Source organism: Equus przewalskii, chromosome 4 (assembly GCF_037783145.1).
Source record: "Equus przewalskii isolate Varuska chromosome 4, EquPr2, whole genome shotgun sequence".
Lineage (NCBI taxonomy): Eukaryota > Metazoa > Chordata > Mammalia > Perissodactyla > Equidae > Equus > Equus przewalskii.
The window spans coordinates 56,179,449-56,198,287 of NC_091834.1; the positions used below are offsets into that span (position 1 = coordinate 56,179,449).

General features: G+C 34.5%; 1 protein-coding gene across 16 annotated transcripts in view; it reads left to right on the forward strand.

The window, feature by feature from the left end:
* PALS2 (protein associated with LIN7 2, MAGUK p55 family member) overlaps positions 1-18,839 on the forward strand; it is a 101,419-nt gene that overhangs the window by 46,872 nt on the left and 35,708 nt on the right. For all 16 annotated transcript variants that reach the window (XM_070616015.1, XM_070616025.1, XM_070616026.1 and 13 more), the window contains 3 exons: positions 11,254-11,406; positions 13,934-14,086; positions 14,881-15,108. In XM_070616015.1, coding sequence (XP_070472116.1) covers positions 11,254-11,406; positions 13,934-14,086; positions 14,881-15,108 — 534 coding nt within the window. The remainder of the gene's footprint in view (positions 1-11,253; positions 11,407-13,933; positions 14,087-14,880; positions 15,109-18,839) is intronic.

Below are 18,839 nucleotides of genomic sequence, written 5' to 3' on the forward strand. Positions count from 1 at the left end.
CCAATAGACATTGTAAAACTAAGAAATATTGTAAACAATTTTATGTCAATAAATACAACTTAGATGAAATTGACTAATTCCTTGAAAGACGCAAACTACTAAAACCTACATAAGAATAGATAATCTGAATAGCCTTATATCCATTATTTTTATTGAATACTTACAGTTTAAAAGTTTCCTACAAAAGAAGCTCCAGCCTAGATGGCTTCACAAGAAAATTCTATCAAACATTTAAGGAAGAAATAATACCAATTCTACATGATTCTTCCAGAAAAAAAGGAAGAGAAGGGAACATTTCCTGTCTTGTTTCATGAAACTTAGTGTCATCCTAATATCAAAACTAATTAAAGACATTTCAAGAAAACTACAGAATGGTATCCCTCATGAGCATAGACATCAAGTTCTTGAAAAAACATTAGCAAATCAAACCCAACAACATATAAAAAGGATAATACCCCATTACCAAGTGAGTTTTGTTTCAAAAATTCAAGGCTGCCTTAGCATTTGAAAACCAATAAATGTTTGTCACCATTTTAATGACATGATAAGAAAAATCATATGATCATGTTCGTAGTTGGAGGCAAAGCATCTTACAAAATTGAACATCCATTCCTGATAGAAACTTGGCAAACCTAAGAATAGAAGCAAATTATCTCAACCTGATGAAGGGCATCTGTTAAAAAACTGCAGTTAACATCGTAATTCATGGTGGAAGATAGAATACTTCCCTTCTAAGATCACTTCTGTTCAGCTTTCATCATTTCTCTTCAACTTCATACTGGGGGTCCTAGCCAGTGCAAAAAGACGAGGAAAAATAGATAAATAAAAGGCATACAGATTGCAGAGGAAAAATAAACTGTCTTTATTCAAGGATGACATTATCATCTATGTTGAAAATCCTAGGAATCTACCACAGGAAAAAAAGAAAAACATTCTAGAAATAATATGTTTAGCAAGGTCACAAAATGCGAGATCAACTACATAAATCAATTGTATTTTTATATGCTAGCAATGAACAATTGGATATTGTAATTTAAAGAAACTTGGAAGCAACCAAGATGTCCATGAGTAGGTTCATGGACAAAATGTAGATATACAATGGAATATTATTCAGCAATAAAAAGAAATGAGCCATCAGGCCACAAAAAGACATGGAGGAAACTTAAATACATATTTCTAAGTGGAAGAAGCCAGTCTAAAAAGGCTACATACTGTAGGATTCCAACTATATGGCATTCTGGAAAAAGCAAAAACTATAGAGACAGTACCCAAAAAATCAGTAGTTGCCAGGGTTTTAGGGAATGCAAGGGAGGGATGAATAGATGGAGCACAGGGCATTTTTAGGGCAATGAAACTATTCTGCATGATACTGTAAAGATGGATAGATAACATTATGCATTTGTCAAAACCTATGGAACTGTACAACACAAAGAGTGGATGCTAATATAAAATATAGGCTTTAGTTAATAGTAATGTATCAATATTGGCTCATTAGTTATAACAAATATATCACACTAATGCAAGATGTGAGCAAAGGAAATGGGGGGGACAGATACATGGGAATTCTCTGTACCTCCTGCTCAATTTTTCTATAAATCTAAATTTACGTTAGAATTCACTGTTTCTGGTGTATTTTCTATGAGTTTTGACAAACGTATGATGACATGTAATGTCTTTGTCTAGTTTTGGTATTAGAGTAATGCTGACCTTATAGAATGAGTTAGGAAGTGTTTCTTTTGCCTTCTGGAAGAGACTGTAGGGAATTGGTATAATTTCTTCCTAAATGTTTGGTAGAATTTACCAGTGAACCCATCTGAGCCTGGTGCTTTCTGTTTTGGAAGGTTATTAATTATTGATTTAATTGCTGTGACAGATACAGGACTAGTCAGATTATCTATATCTCTTTTTGTGGGTTTTGATGGATTGTGTCTTTCAAGGAATTGGTCCATTTCATCTAGGTTATCAAATTTGTGGGCATAGAATTGTTCATAGTATTCCTTTATTATCCTTTAATGTCCATGGCATCAGTAGTGATAGCCCCTCCTCCATTTCTAATATTAGTAAATTTATGTCCTTTTTTCCCTCTTTTCTTCTTAATTAAGCTAGTAAGGATTTTATCAATGTTATTGATCTTTTCAAAGAACCAGCTTGTGGTTTCCTTGATTTTGTCCATTGGTTTAGTGTTTTCAATTTCATTTATTTCTGCTCTAAATTTCTATTTTTTTCCTACTTAATTTGGATTTAATTTGCTTTTCTTTCTTGAGTTTCCTAAGGTTTGGAAGTTTAGATTATTGATTTTAGATCTTTCTTTTCTAAATATGCATTGAGTGCCATAAATTTCCCTTTAAATACTACTTTCACTGCATCCCACAAAATTTGATAAGTTGTATTTTCATTTTCATTTAGTTCAAATATTTTTCAACTTCTCTTGAGACTTCTTCTTTGACCCATGTGTTATTTAGAAGTGTATTGTTTTGTCTCAAGTATTTTGGAATTTTTCAGCTATCTTTCTGTTATTGATTTTTTAATATGGTTTATTTCTTAGTTTAATTCCATTATGTTCTGAGAGCATACTTTATATGATTTTTATTTTTATAAACTTGTTTAAGGTATGTTTTATGGCCCATACTGTGGTCTGTCTTGGTGAATGTTCCATGTGAGTGTGAGAAGAATTTGCACTCTGCTGTTCTTGGGTGCAGTATTCTATAGCTGTCAATTAGATCCAGTTGATCAATGGTGGTGTTCAGTTCACCTTTGTCATTACTGATTTTCTGCCTACTGGAATATCAATTACTGATAGAAGGGCGTTAAAGCCTGAAACGACAATAGCAGATTAATCTGTTTCTCCTTGAAGTTCTATCAAACTTTGTGTCATGTATTTTGAGGCTCTGTTGTTAGGAGCATATACGTCATGGATTGTTATGTCTTCTTGAAGAATTGACCCCTTTAGATCGTTATGTAATGCCTCTCTTTGTTCCTGATAATTTTCCTTACTCTGAAGACTGCTCTGTCTGAAATTAATATAGCTATTCCAGCTTTCTTTTGATTAATGTTAGCATGGTATATCTTCCTTCATACCTTTACTTTTAATCTGTCTATATGTTTATATTTAAAGTAAGTTTCTTGTAAACAACATATGCTTGAGTCTTATCTTATTAAAAAATTTTAATGAAAATTCAGATTTTTATCTTTTTTGAAGTCTTATTAAAAGACAGTATCTTTTAATTCGTGTATTTAGACCAATGATGTTTAAAGCAATTATTGATGTTGTTGGGTTGATATATAACATATTTTTACTGTTTTCTATTTGTTACCCTTGTTCTTTGTTTCTTGTTTTGTTTGTTTGGTCTTCTACTCATTTTCTGCCATCTCTGTTTTAATTGAGCATTTTATATGATTTCATTTTTTCTCCTCTCTTAGCATATCAGTTATACTTATTCTTTTAAAAATTTTAGTGGTTTCCCTTGATTTTGCAGTATACATTTACAGCTAATCTAAGTCCACTTTCAAATAACACTATATTACTTCATAAGTAGTGCAACTACCTTATAACAGTATTTCCAATGTCTCCCTCCTATCCCTTATAACATTGTTATCAGTCATTTCATTTATCCGTAAGCTATAATCACCAAATACATTGTTGCTATTATTATTTTGAAGAAACTGGTATCCATTAGATCAATTGAGAATTTTTTTTTATTATTTATTTATTTTTTTTTTAAAGATTTTATTTTTTTCCCTTTTTCTCCCTAAAGCCCCCCGGTACATAGTTGTATATTCTTCGTTGTGGGTCCCTTTAGTTGTGGCATGTGGGATGCCACCCCAGCGTGGTTTGATGAGCAGTGCCATGTCCGCGCCCAGGATTCGAACCAACGAAACCCTGGGATGCCTGCAGCGGAGTGCGCGAACTTAACCACTCGGCCATGGGGCCAGACCCCAATTGAGAATTTTTTTAAAGATTTTTTTTTTTGCCTTTATTATTCTTCTCTAATGTACTTCTTTTTTTTATGGAGATCTGAGTTTTGGACCCTTATCATTTTCCTCTTTCTGGAGAACTTTTTTTTTTTAACATTGTTTGCAAGGTAGATGTACTTGTGACAAATTCCCTCAGTTTTTGTTTGTCTGACAAAGTCTTTATTTCTCCTTCCCTTTGAAGGATGATTTCACTGAATAGATAACTCTAGGTTGGGGTTTTTTTCCTTTCAACAATTTTAATGTTTTACTCCACTCTTTTCTTGCTTGCATAGTTTCTGAAAAGAAGTCCAATGTAATTCTTATCCTTGCTCCTCTATAGGTAAGATGTTTTTTCCGTCTGGCTTCTTTAAAGATTTTCTTTTAGTCTTTGATTTTCTGCAGTTCGAATATTATATGACTAGATAGGTTTTTTGATGTTTCCTGAGTTTCCTGGATCTGTGGTTTCGTGTCTGTCATTAATTTTGGAAAATTCTCCATCAGTATTGTCTCAAATATTTCTTCTGTTCCTTTCTCTCTTTCTTCTCCTTCTGGTATTCCCATTACATGTACATTACACCTTTTGTAATTGTCCCACACTACTTAGACGTCCTGTTCCATTTGTTTCATTCCTTTTTCTCTTTGATTTTCAGTGTGGGAGGTTTCTATTGACATATCCTCACGCTCACCTCACTGATTCTTTTTCATGTGCTTATTAGCCATTTGTATATCTTTGGAGAAGTGTCTACTCAAACCTTTTGCCCATTTTTTAATCAGGTTTGGTTTTTTTGTTGTTCAGTGTTTTGTTGTTAGTGCTGTTGAGTTGATTCCAACTCCTAGCGACCCTGTGTACAGCAGATTAGAACCCTGCCTTGTCTTTTTATTTTACGCCATCCTCTCATCTTCTAACTATATCAGACAATGCTCCAATGCTATTTGTAGGGTTTTCGTGGCCAGTTTTTTGGGAAGTGGTTGGCCAAGTTCTCCTCCTTAGTCTAGAAGCTCCACTGAAATCTTCCACCATGGGTGACCCTCCTTGTATTTGAAATACTGGTGGCACAGCTCTTTAGCGTCACAGCAACATGGAGCTGCCACAGTGTGACAGTTAGCAGATGGATGGTGTGATTCCCTGACCAGGAAATGAACCCAGGCCATGGCAGTGAGAGCACCAAATCTTAACCACTAGACCACTAGAGCTGCCTGTGTTGAATGTTAGGAGTTCTCTATATATTCTGGATATTAATCTTATATATGATTTGCAAATAGTCCTCCTAGTCTGTTGGTTGCCTTTTTACTCTTGATATTGTCTTTTAGTGCACAGTATTTTTACTTTTTTTTTTTTTTAAAAAGATTGGCACCTGGGCTAACAACTGTTGCCAATCTTTTTTTTTTTTTTCCTCCTTTATCTCCCCAAACACTCCCCCCCCACCCCCGTACACAGTTGTATATCTTAGTTGCAGGTCCTTCTAGTTGTGGGATGTGGGACGCCACCTCAACATGGCCTGATGAGCGGTGCCATGTCCGTGCCCAGGATCCGAACCCTGGGCCGCCGCAGCGGAGCACGCGAACTTAACCACTCAGCCACGGAGCCGGCCCCTATTTTTACATTTTCATGAAGTCCAATTTACCTATTTTTTCTTTTGTTTGCTGTGCCTTTGGTGTCATATCCAAGAAATGTGCTAAATCCCATGCTGTGAAGCTTTTGTCTTCTGTTTTCTTCTAATAGTTTTAGGTCCTACATTTTGAGTTAATTTTTTTATATAGAGTTAAGTAAGAGTCCAACTTCATTCTTTTGCATGTGGATATCCAGTTTTCCCAGCACCATTTGTTGAAAAAAACTGTTCTTTCCCCATTGAGTAATCTTGGTACCCTTGTGAAAATTCTTTTGACCATATATGTGAGGATTTATTTCTGACCTCTCTCTTCCATTAGTCTGTATGTTTGCCTTGATGCCAGTACCACACTATTTTCATTACTGTAGCTTTGTAGTAGTTTTGATATCAGGAAGTGTGAGTCCTCCTACTTCGTTCTTTTTCAGGATTGTTGTGGCTGTTCTGGGTCCCTTGCAATTCCATACACATTTTAGAGTCAGCTTGTCGGTTTCTACAAAGAACTCTGCTGGCAGTCTAATAGGCATTGTATTGTATCTGTAGATCATTTTGGAGAGTATTGTCATCTTAACAATATGAAGTCTTCAGATCCATGAACATGAAATGATTTTCCATTTACGTAAATCTTCTTTAGTTTCTTTCAATGATGTTTTGTAGTTTTCAGAGTATAAGTTTTGCACTTCTTATGTTAAATTTGCTCTTTTCTATTTTATTCTTTCAGTGCTATTATAAATGGAATTATTTTCTTAATTTCATTTTCATATTGTGCATTTCTAATATATAGAAGTACAGTGGATTTTTGTACATTGATCTTGTATCCTGAAACCTTGCTGAACTTGTTTATTGATTCTAATAGTTTTTAAGTGGATTCCTTAGGATTTTCTAAATACAAATCTTTGAGTAAAGATAGTTTTTCCTATTTCTTTCCAATCTGGATGCTTTTTCCCCCCTCTTGACTAATTGTCCTGGCTAGAACCTCCAGTACAAATGTTGAATAGACTGGTGATAGCAGGACATCCCCATCTTGTTCCCAGTTTTGAGGGAAAGCATCTGTTAAATATAATAGTATTCACTTTTAAATGTGATAGTTTCTGTGGATTTATACTGTCTGTTCTAAATCTTGACTTTTTGCATATGATTCCGTATCAGTACTATAAAGCAGCCTCGTTCTTTGTAAGAGTAGCATGATTTTCCATTGTATGAATATACCAAAATTTTTTTTAGTCAACCTTCTGATAGATATTTGGATGACTCTTTCTCTTACAAACCATGCTGTAATTTGTAGTCTTGCTAAATTTTATTTTGCACGTCTGTATATCTTTAGGATAAATCTTAAGAGAATCACTGTAATTTGGGTAGATATGGTCAAATTACTTACTGTGTTCCCACCAGAAAAAAATGTGTGAGTGTGCCTGTCTTCTACCATATTCTCACCAATATGGTTTGTTATCAGAATTTTTATCCTTGCCAATCTAATAAAGGAAAAAAGAGTATTTCATTATAGTTTTAGTTTGCACTTCTCTTACCATGAATGAGGTTGTATGTCTTTTCATATGTTTAAGAGGTATTTAAATTTGCTTTTCTGTAAATCTTTGTTTATAGTCTTTGCCCATTTCTCTTACTGTGTTATTGTTCTTTTTCTTATTGGTTTGTAGAAGTCTTTTATATGTAGGGAAATTAGCCTTTTGTCTGTAAGATAATTTGTAAGTATTTTGACCCTAGTTTGTCATTTGTATTTTGACTCTGCTGAATTTTGACAAGAAGAAATTTTAAATGTTCATATAGTTAATTTTATTGGGCTTTTAGTTTGTTTGTTAATTTATAGCTTCCAGATTTTGCATCATAGTTAGGTCTTTCCCACTCAAATATTATAAAAAGATTCTTTTATATTTTCTTTGAATTTTAAAGCCAGTACTATTAAATACTAAAACAAATTCTTTCTCCTTTTAAAAAGTATAACAGATTCCCATTTCTAGTTTTTTTGACATCTGTGTGGTTCTTCTAATTCTACAGGTGTCTCTAAGAGTGGCTCAGCTCCCTGAGTACCTTGAGATGTAATTTATCTAATCTAAGAATTTGAAATCCTCTCGGTTAACTAGATGATTTCTAACAAGTTCTTTAGAACTCATGAGAGAATTCAATTCTGATTTACTTATTTTATCCATGTTTTTGTTCACAACATATCTCTGATATATATTCAGAGTTATGTTCATATCTCTCATATATGCTCCTTTTTGATAGATGTATGCAGAAGCAAAATAAAAATTGAGTTCTCCATTCTTTCTGTCTCATTTCTACTTTCTGCTTAAATTCTTGTTTTTGACTATTTGTGTACTTCTCTTGATCTTTCTTGTTCTAAAGTCTCCAGAATAAAAGAAGAAGATGATTCTTGACCACAGTGCAAAGTATTTCCCATTTACTTAGCTTTCTCAAGGATTAGTTAATGAGCAATTACTACATGCTTAGCCGTGTTCTAAGATAGAAAATTTATCATATTTTGATTCTTTTAAGAGAGAAAGGCAAGGTTACTACATATAATAATAATAATACTATTGTCATTACTAGATAATAGTATTTGTCACTTTAGATATAGCCCACAACTTTTGTTTAAATGTTTTTGTTGTTTGCAAGCATGGTTGGACTGTGCTTGGGTAAAATACCCAGAAGTTCTGAAGAACTTTTTCTTCTCTGCAGTTCATTTTTCTGAGGTGCAGTGGTGAATGGGATTCTCAGAACTGGACAGACAGGAAGGCTAGGCCATATTTGTGTCAGCTCCAGATGTTCTCCACGGCTAGGCATGGCATGTTTCTCCAGCCACATGTGGAGGGTGAAGTATATTTTTATTGAGTTATGTGAACTTTCTAATAATGCTTTTTCTTAAAGGAAACAAGACCAATTTATTCAAATAGTATATGATTCATCTGTCCCTCTGGTCAGTTTTCAGTGTTTCCTTTGGCTTTTTTTGGTTTGATTAGTTAAATTCAAGTTGGTACTTGCCTCTTAAAGCTACTAAATAAATTCTAACTTTTAAGTGAATAGAGGTCCCAGCTTCTTTCACAATATCTTAGAGCTTAAAAAGCTACATACTAACAAATATGGATCTCCATTTGCTTCCTTGGGGAAAGCAAAATTGATCTTGATTTGAACCCCACTCTATTTCAGAAATTGGTTTTCCATAGTAATATAATTACAGCTGCAGTTTCACTAAAAAACTTCCTCTGAGAGTTTCTGTATTGCGTAGTGAGATTTTTTCCTACAATAGAACCAGTCTGTGTGGTTGATGTGAAAAAACTTTCATGTATGTTTCTTTGTTTTTATAACATATTTTTATCCTATTTGACTTCCCCTTTCTCTTTTGCTGTTAGTCTTTCCATATTCCCAACTGACCTCACCCAATTTGGGAGCAATAAGGTGGATGAACATAGAAAGGAAGGGAGCTATATTAGAGTTTTCAAGTCAGTGATCATTTCTGTTCCTTGTCCCAAAGTCTTGAATTGAACCAAAATCTACTAGTGTCTAAAGTATTGTTACTATATGCAGATCATGTAACATAGGATATTACAGAAAATATAATGGCATAGTACCTGAAAATTGTAAGCCAGTCATTACCTGTACCCTGGAGAAACAGGTGGTCTTTATAGCTCTTAATTAGAGCAAAGGAGTGAAGGTCATAGGAGTGGGTGGTATTCTGAACCATGGGAGCATAAAATAACTGCGGGGATAGATAATGGTGAAACAGAATTAACTTAACATGTCTGGACTGGAAAAGCAATGCTTAGAAGCAACAACTCAACTAGTAGTCAATGAGAGCATATCTCACACATTTGAATGAGTGAGAATAATGCATCATACATTAGATCAAATAACTTATAGTGATAAAGTTCAATAAGCTTTAGTAGGTAAGAGCTCAGGCCTTGATATTAGACTACCTGACTTTGCCACTTACTAGTCATGTGAACACAAGCAAATCACTTTATCTCATTTTGCATCAGTGTGTCTGTAAGGTGAGGATGATAATAACATACCTACCTTTGCTGAATATACACCCACACACACTCAAACTGCACTGAGAATATAGTTCTTGGCACCAAAAAAAGCTCTCAATAAATGTTAAGATTCTTTCCTTCCTTTTTCTTCTTAATCTTTCTTATACTACTATATGAGTATTAGAGTTTTGCTAGGCTAATTATGCTAGCTTTGTTAACATCAAATTTATATTAAAACAGTTAGCAATTCTGGCTTGTTTTGTGAGAGTTAACTAATTATGTACATTATTTTAGTTTTCTCCCAATGGTAATAATCACTCCATGATATATGTTGAGTGTCATCATCATCCTAACCTTATCAGATGTGTTTTATGCTTTCAGAAAATTACAAATTTACCTGTTCTCATTCTTTGTGGCATTTTCTTGTCTTCTTAATTTTCTTCATATCTAAATCTAATAAAAACTCTTTCTCTGTTTAAATTACATTTGGTCTTTGACATTTTTCTTTGCTTAATAACAGTTATAATTTCTTCTTTATCAGTTTATTTCATGTGACTTAAAAATTCTTCTGAGCTGTTTCTTAAAAATGTTGCTTAATATGTAGCCGCCTCTTCCACTTAAAAACTTATTTCACTCTGTGAATCACCTAGAAAAAATACATTTAAATGAAAAGATTTCATTTTTAAAATTAGAATATGTATTTGGATTCTGAAGGATCTGCTCTATATGGTAGAAATAGCATCTAAAGCGCTATTGGTATTAGGTAAAGTTTAATTGATACTGTTGCCACTTGGAATTTGGATTTTTCTTCAGCACTTACAGAAATGAATCTTAAAATATTAAGTGTAAGATTTCTCATCTTATGTGGTTTCATTTATAAATTTAACCTTAATAATTATGCTTTGTCTGTCTTCAAACCAAGACAGCAACCATTTGTCAGAAAAAGAAAGAACACTTAAAAGGTGGAGCCTGCTTAGTGTTCATTCTCAGTTTGAATTTAGAAAGGATAATTAGAACTACTTATTTCCTGTGACAGTATGATTCATGGTCCACTTTCCATGGAAAAGATCGTGAGATTAAAAAAAACAAAACAGCTTAAGGTGTAGAGACGTGAGGGGATCATTCTCCTAATGAAATCATGCAGTCCTTCGAGGTCCAGTTCAGGAGCCACTTTCCCTGAATTGACTTTCTTTTGCTTATTTTCAAAATTGGGAAATGGTAGCTTTAGGATTCTGGGGTTCCCAAAATTATTTTTATTATTTTTTGAATGGTAATCCACATAATGATTATGTTCTTTATTTTTATTCTTAATCATTTATTTGAATAAAGCATAAACAGAATCATCCAGAGCTTGAGCCTACACTGCAACTCATTAGGAAATTCTGTGGGGTAGGAAATATAATACATTTTTGAAATTGTCATCTGGCCTTTTCAGTTTTTTCATGGTTTAATTATAAAAATGAGTTTTCCATGACTTTTAGGATAGGAATAGGGGCCAAGATTTATTATACTGCATGAAAACATTTACTGTAAAATCCATATGTTGCCTCTGATTGAAATATTCAATTTGGTTTCAACAAATCAAACCCTCAAGTACTATCTTTTAAAACTTCCTTTATGAAAAAGAAAGAAATCAGGAAGAAAACCAAGGCCTAGAGCTCAACACTGTGTTATTACTTTAGTCTTTTATACTGTTGTCTTTTCAGGCTCATGAGAGGCTGGAAGATTCAAAACTAGAAGCTGTCAGTGACAATAACTTGGAATTAGTCAATGAAATTCTTGAAGATATCACTCCTCTAATAAATGTGGATGAAAATGTGGCAGAACTGGTTGGTATACTCAAAGAGCCCCACTTCCAGGTAAACTTTCCCCATCACTCTTCTCTCAAGTCCCCTGTATTCCCAAAGTATTCTTTAGTAAAACTCCAGTTTAAAGTGATGTTTTTTAAAAATTATTTAAGACCACATTTTGTAAATGAAAATTCTAACTTAGGTATTTTAGTATCCTGATATACTGAGAATAGTCAGACAGACACACATGACTAATATAGTGTCTGCCACAGATATGCAGCAGAATGGATTTTCCGATGAGTAGTTAAAAAAAAACAACCCTCATTCACCATCAGACCACATGCCAGTGATGGTTTCTCCCTGTGTTAGTGGAGTTTTCTTCCTCACTGCCACCCTTTCCCTGCCCTCCTGTGACCAGTCTTCCACATTTTCAGTACTGCTTCTGAGACTAGGGTGCAGTCGATGACCTCGGAACAAAGGAGAGCTCTGTGAGGGTAGAAACTATTACATGACGTACTTTCCATAGGTACATAAAGTAAGTGCAATTTAAGCATTGGTCTGTATCAGTGAAGAGTTAATCAGTTTAACAAGGAAGAATCAGTTTCAGGGAAGACAGAGGCGTTGGAGGAGATTGCTTATAGACCTGTAGTTAAGACAGTATGGTATTGGGGTAATTTTTTTTTTTTTTTTTTTTTACCAATTTTCAAAGTAAAGAATTGTTTAAAATAGCAAACTCAAATGGTAATAAATGAGTTTTTTCAGTCCTTCTGTTTGTTAAATAGCATTGTGGACTTAGGAATTTTTCATTAATTCAAGTGTGTTACAATCCTTAAACTCTTTTTGGTTTTCAAATTTTCATGATTTTGACCAGTTGTGGGCAGATTTTTAGTCTGTGAATCTGAAGCTCATGAGAGTTCTTAACCACAGATATAAAATTGGGAATTATCAATGTTTAAGTAGTGGTTCGAGTCACAGGAGTGGATAAATCTGCCTAAAGGGAGAGTACTGTATAGGATGAAAACTGAGCAGCCCAGGTTAGAGATTTGAGTAACTTCTAGCATTTATAGGAATAATCTTTACATATGAATTTGTGATTTTTTTTTTCTTTTTGGAAGTTTTCTTCAGTCTCTTACATGTATTTTCAGAAATTGACCAGAAATTAGCAATTAAGCCCATATGCTGGTTGTTTCTACGCTGAACCTGTTGACATTTTCTCCCCTCTTTCTATTTTGGTTTATTGTTTTTGTTTTTTCTGAGGAAGATTCACCCTGAGCTAACATACACTGCCACTCTTCCTCTTTTTGTATGTGAGCCACCACCACAGCATGGCCACTGACAGACAAGTGGTGTAAGTCTGTACCTGGGAACCAAACCCAGGCCACCAAAGCAGAGACCACCAAACTTAACCACTAGGCCCCCAGGGCTGACCCAATGATTTATTGTCTGTGAACTTGTATTCCATCCACTCAAAAGACATTTTCTTTTAACTCGGCTTTACGTTGACTATACACAATTACAGGATAAATGAAAAATAAAAATAAATATACAAAAAGAATTGTAAGAAATTCCTAGAAAGCTAGATCAAGGTCATCCATGATGATAGCACATATATAGTAAATGTAGAAGGTAAAAGTATATTATACTCAGGACCATTACTGGTTCATTGTCTGCCCCCCCCCCCCAAAAAAATTATCTTTTATAGACGAAAACTTTATTGATAATGTAAAATTTCCTATCACTGATTTAAGATGTTGATATTTATCCATTGGACATCTTTTCTTTTCTTTTCTTTTCTTTTTTGGTGAGGAAGATTAGCCCTGCGTTAACATCTGTTCCCAATCTTCCTCTTTTTTTTTTCTCTCCAAAGCCCCAGTACATAGTTGTATATCCTAGTTGTACATCCTTCTAGTTCTTCTATGTGGGATGCTGCCTCAGCATGGCTTGACAAGTGGTGCTAGGTCCATGCCCAGGATCTGAACCAGCAAACCCCGGACTGCCAAAGCAGAGCACACAAACTTAACCACCATGCCACTGGGCCATCCCCTATTGGACATCTTTTTAACAGATGTTTTGTACATGTGAAAAATACACATTGCTAACATAACAGCTGTAGGGTAAAAATTAGGGTCCCTGCCATTTGAGTTTGTATAATAATTAATAACTAGGGAATGATGATAAGTATTCAATGATGATGAGTTTGTATAATAATTAATAACTAGGGAATGATGATAAGTATTCAACTGGTGATGACAATGGTGGCAATGAAATCCAGTGCCTCTATTGCACCACACTTGGAAATCTAGGTGCAATTTCCATTGAACATGTCACTTAAAAAAAATCACAAAACTCTATCAGTCTCTTCAAATTTTATAAAACAAGGAATATGGTATTGTTTGACGAGTAAAAGTATATATGTTTATATTTCTTTGAAAGGTTCTATATGCGTTTGATTTATCTCATACTTGGGAGTTTAATAATGTGTGCCTTGGAAATTTTTGGTACTCCACTGGGATAATGAACTAAGTTATTTTGAATAACTAAGTTATAATTTATTCCATCAGTAATTAATAACCAAAGGCTATTTGCATCCTTATAGTCACTTTTGGAGGCCCATGATATTGTGGCATCAAAGTGTTACGATTCACCTCCATCAAGCCCAGAAATGAATAATTCTTCTATCAATAATCAGTTATTACCAGTTGATGCTATTCGTATTCTTGGTATTCACAAAAGAGCTGGGGAACCATTGGTGAGTAAATGAATGAGCACTTTCTGAAATTTGAAATACTTATAGCTCAGTTACTACTCTCTTTTTTTCTCCTCCATAATTTGTATCATTAGGAAATCTTTATCCATATTTGTTTTATCAGTCCTTTCTGGCCTGTGTATAAATTACACAGCTGATGCTTTCTCAGCTTGATTTAGCATACAAAATTAAACCAAAGTAAAAAAAGTTAAACTGAAATAAAGGCCAGAAGAAGTTTGCCAATGGGTGGCAAAAATTTCAAAGATAACTACTTCATTTCTTTCTCATACCCTTTGAAGAAATGAACTTAGGTTGCTTGCTAATGACAGTATCAAAACACAAAAGAAATTTGTTATTAAAAATTGAAGACATGGTGGGACTCTATAAGTAGTGGAGTTTACAATTTCCTGCTAAAATTATTATTTCTAGGTCCTGACTATAGAACAGTAAAGTGGAAAAAAAGAAAAGCTGGGAACAAGACCGTCAGAATGCACAAATAGCTTTTCTTACTGCTGTGAGCTTCCTTTTATCCTGTGGAATGCAGCCTAATGTTTGTTTCATTTTTAAGGTTAACCTTAACATGGAGATTCCTTTTTTAAGGGTTGATATATGTCATCACAGTTGCAGGTGGTTTAAGGAGATTGGAATATTGAGACAGGAGAGAACATGGGAAAAGTAGGAACGATTCACTCAACTACCCTTAGAATTATTTTCTTATATGTACGTATTCATGAGTATTTAAGATTTCTTCCTAATAATCTAAAATCAATGATAATTCTCTTCCCTATTTTCTTTAGGGTGTAACATTTAGGGTTGAAAATAATGATCTGGTAATCGCCCGAATCCTTCATGGAGGAATGATAGATCGACAAGGTCTGCTTCATGTGGGAGATATCATTAAAGAAGTCAATGGCCATGAGGTTGGAAACAATCCAAAGGAATTACAAGAATTACTGAAAAATATTAGTGGCAGCGTCACTCTAAAAATTTTACCAAGCTATAGAGATACCATTACTCCTCAACAGGTTAGTAATAAAATTCTTGGCAATATTAAAAATACTTTTATTTCTTTAACCACACTGTTGGCTGTAACCACCAGTTGCTACTCTTTAGCTAAACAAAAGAGAAAAAACTGTCTTGTTTAATCATGCTGAATAGCCTTATTTTGTCATTGGTGAATTTTTGAATTTTTAAACAACACTATCTTACTGTTATAAAGAAATTAGGAAGGAAATCTCTCTGTGAACCCTGTGAACCCTGGCATTTCACTACGCTACCACTAAGTATCTGAAATGCCATAAAGCCTTTTAGTCATTAGTCTAGCAAACATTTTTGACTCCTATCGTGTTCCAGGCCCTGTGAGAGAATTAGGATGCAGTCCCAGTCACCTCCAGCTTGGTGTTCCTGTGATGGGCTAACTGGAGAATGAGCCCAGAAAGGGAGGATGGGTCCAGATTGAAAAGAATCTTGAACACCTGGTTTGGACACATTTGATCTGTATTTTGTAACTAATTTTTAGGTAAAATGGATTATTGAATAGGAGAATGTTTTAATGATGGTGATTATCTGGTCTCATTATGTTGAGTGAATTTCGGAAAAAAAGTGAGATGAAATTGTGTAACCAGGAAGCACATTTTTGAAGATGTGGGGTGTTTTGTGAAAGACAATTCTAATGAAAGGTTATGTTGTTGCTTGGGTTCAGATACCTATGCTGTCAGTGACTAGCTTATCTTCTCCGTGCTTCCTTTTCTCATCTGTATGATTAAGGATAATATTTCTTTTCTCAAAGGATTGTTATGAGGATGAAATGAGTTAATTCATGTAAAACTGTCATAGCAGCACCTGGCTCGTACTGAGCACTCAACAAGTAGCTGCTGCTGTTGTGATGGTGCTGATGAGGTGGCGGAGAGTGGTAGAATTGCCAAGAAAGAAAAAGTAGTAAAGTAATACAAATAAAGAATTGACAGTTATGACAGGAGTGTTAGAACTGAGGAGAGGGTTTTCAAGCTTAGATAACGTTGCTTCTACAATATCTATCAATGTTTTAGATGGCTTTAATCATTCAGGTTTATTCCAGAAATTTATTGTTTCATGTGTGAATGAAATAGTAAGATTTTTACATAAGACAACTGCTGGTGTATCTTATTTTCATATTGTTAATATGAGAATTTAAAAGCCTAGTCTTTGTATTGCCATACAATTCTTTGAAATAATATGTGTTGAATACCTGTTTTATATTGTTCTTTGGCAGTTAGGATAGAATATTTAGTCATGAATTTTAGTATGTAAATTGAACTTCTCAAAATACTTAGGATTATAATGAACTTTGGTTGAAATGAAGATAGAGACCTTGTCTTCAAGGAAAAGAATCATGAAGGAAATGGTATTAGAAATTAGATGTTTCATGTCACTCCTACCTCTCAGAATACCTTTATTCCTCCACTGACGCATTTCCATTTGGACCTGAGTAGACTGGAAAAGTAAAACCTGAGATTTGTTTATTAAAATTCTATGTTAGTTGTGATAGTTAGGAAGACTTTTCTTCCTGTGGTCCAAACTCCAGAATTATCAACTCACCATGACTATAATGGACTTTTACAGGAAAAATAAATTTTTGTAATATTAATAGCTGGGGCTTTGGCCCAAATTCCTTTGTAGATTCTGACCTGGTGAACTGGTCTGAAAGACATGAAATGCAAGGATATTTAGACCTGTCCTAGACATAAATTTTTCTCCATTTCATACTTTCTCAAACTCGGGTTTTTATTTAGCCTTTAGAACTGGGAGAGGGGATTGAAATGGGAAAGGAGAGGTCATCCAAGCCTAAGGCAGTCTCAGACCCATCCGATTATAAAAAGAAAATGGACTATAACATGAAAGCTTCCAACAGGAGAGCTAAAGCATGTACCCAAACTGGGGCATTTTTTAAGGTAAAAGGGGGGACAATTACTAATTATGCTGGAATAAAAGGCCTAAACAAGGACTGTCCTGAGCAATCTGTGGTCATCTTGCTAAGAGACACTAAAGGGAAGCAAGGGCATTTAGCCTCTTGAACTCCTCAGCTCGTTCACCGGGAGCTCCACCAGGCAGTCCTCCTGGGCCTGTCTCGACTCCTCCTCCGGATTGCCATGAGAGCAGAGGGAAGCCAGGAGCTCTCCCTACCAGGGCAGTGGTTTTCAAAGCATGGTCAGTAGATCATCTTTATCAGTATCATTTGGGGTGCTTACTAAAAATTGAAAATCTTTCATGAGACTGAGGATCTATATTTTTAAATTTGAAGATCAGGGTGAGTTGGAATTTGTAGCTAATTCTGAAATTCTTCAACTTATACATAGGTTGGGTTCCCAAAGGCTGTTCGTAATTCCATTTGTTTATTAAGGCCAAACTGATGTACCAAAAATAAAAGAAATTACAGTTCCATTTTACTCAAAGATATACATGTAACAATTCTCAACAAAATATTAGCAAATGAAATTTAATGATGTATTAAAAAAAGATAATACTACAAGTCCAAGTTGGGTTTATCCCAAGTATGCTAAGATGGTTTCATATTAGAAAATCCATGTATGTAACCAAACACATTAACAGATTAAAAGAGAAAAACCTCAATAGAGAATTTGATAAAATTCAATACCTATTCATGATTTTTTTTAAAAGATTAGTAAATTAGGAACAGGAAAAAACCTTAATCTTAGTAAAAAAAAAAAAAAAAAAAAAACTAGAACAAACATTATTTTGAATACTTAACTGTTAGAATCACTCTCTTTAAAATCGGGAACTGGACTCTGAGCTGGTCTGCCCGAGACCATTTGAGTGCCAACCCCAGGCCCCCGTGAAGCCCAATTCCCACTGCACCCAGAGGAAAGAACCCGTCATAAACCGAGAGAAACTTGCCAAACTGCAGGCATAATTGTGCGTTGGTAAAAAGGGACTGCTCCAAGATGATATATTGAGTAACAGCTGATGTAACAAATACCTGTTATAACAGATGGCAAAACATCGTTAGTTCCCTGTAAAGAAACTAGGAATAAACAGTATCTCTGATGTTACAAAGGTAGGTATGTTTGTGCACCAGGGAATGGTGGTCCACTTTAACAGTTCTAACGCTCAGACATCTCTGGCAGCAAACACTTTCACTGTCACCAGCCATGCTGAACAAAGCAGCTGAGAGAAATGCCACCCAGCATCATGGACCAGCGTGATGTCAGCAAGCTTAGGGACCCTGGCGGAAGCTAAGTGGAAAAGCACCACTTGCTCTTGGGCAGCAGGGCGATCTTGTTCAGAATTTTGATGTCTTCCAACAGTGAAGCAAATGGAATTGATTCAGCCTGTAAAACAAATAATGAAAGTTAAAGAATTTTGACTGCTTTAAAAAATTTTCTTTAGGATGTAATGAAATACAGAAACCTGTAATATTTTAAGTTCTGAATCTCTTGGACACTGCTGCTTTTTAAATTCTCGTTTATACACAATTATTTGTTTGCAGTTAATTAAGCCAAAGAAGCCAGAACATAAAGCTTAAAACAAGGAGTAATAAAATCTTTGCCTAGTTAAAAAAAAAATACGAAGAACTAGAGAAGAATGTTCACTAGCACCACTTTTATTCAATATTTTATTGAAAGCCCCATAGGCACAAGAAGACAAAAATAAACTATAGAAGTAAAAGGTTTAGAAAGGAGAAAATAAAGCTTGTTTTCGAATAAATGATTTTTTGCATAGAAATCCCTCCTAAAACTGTAAATTATTAAAAATAACA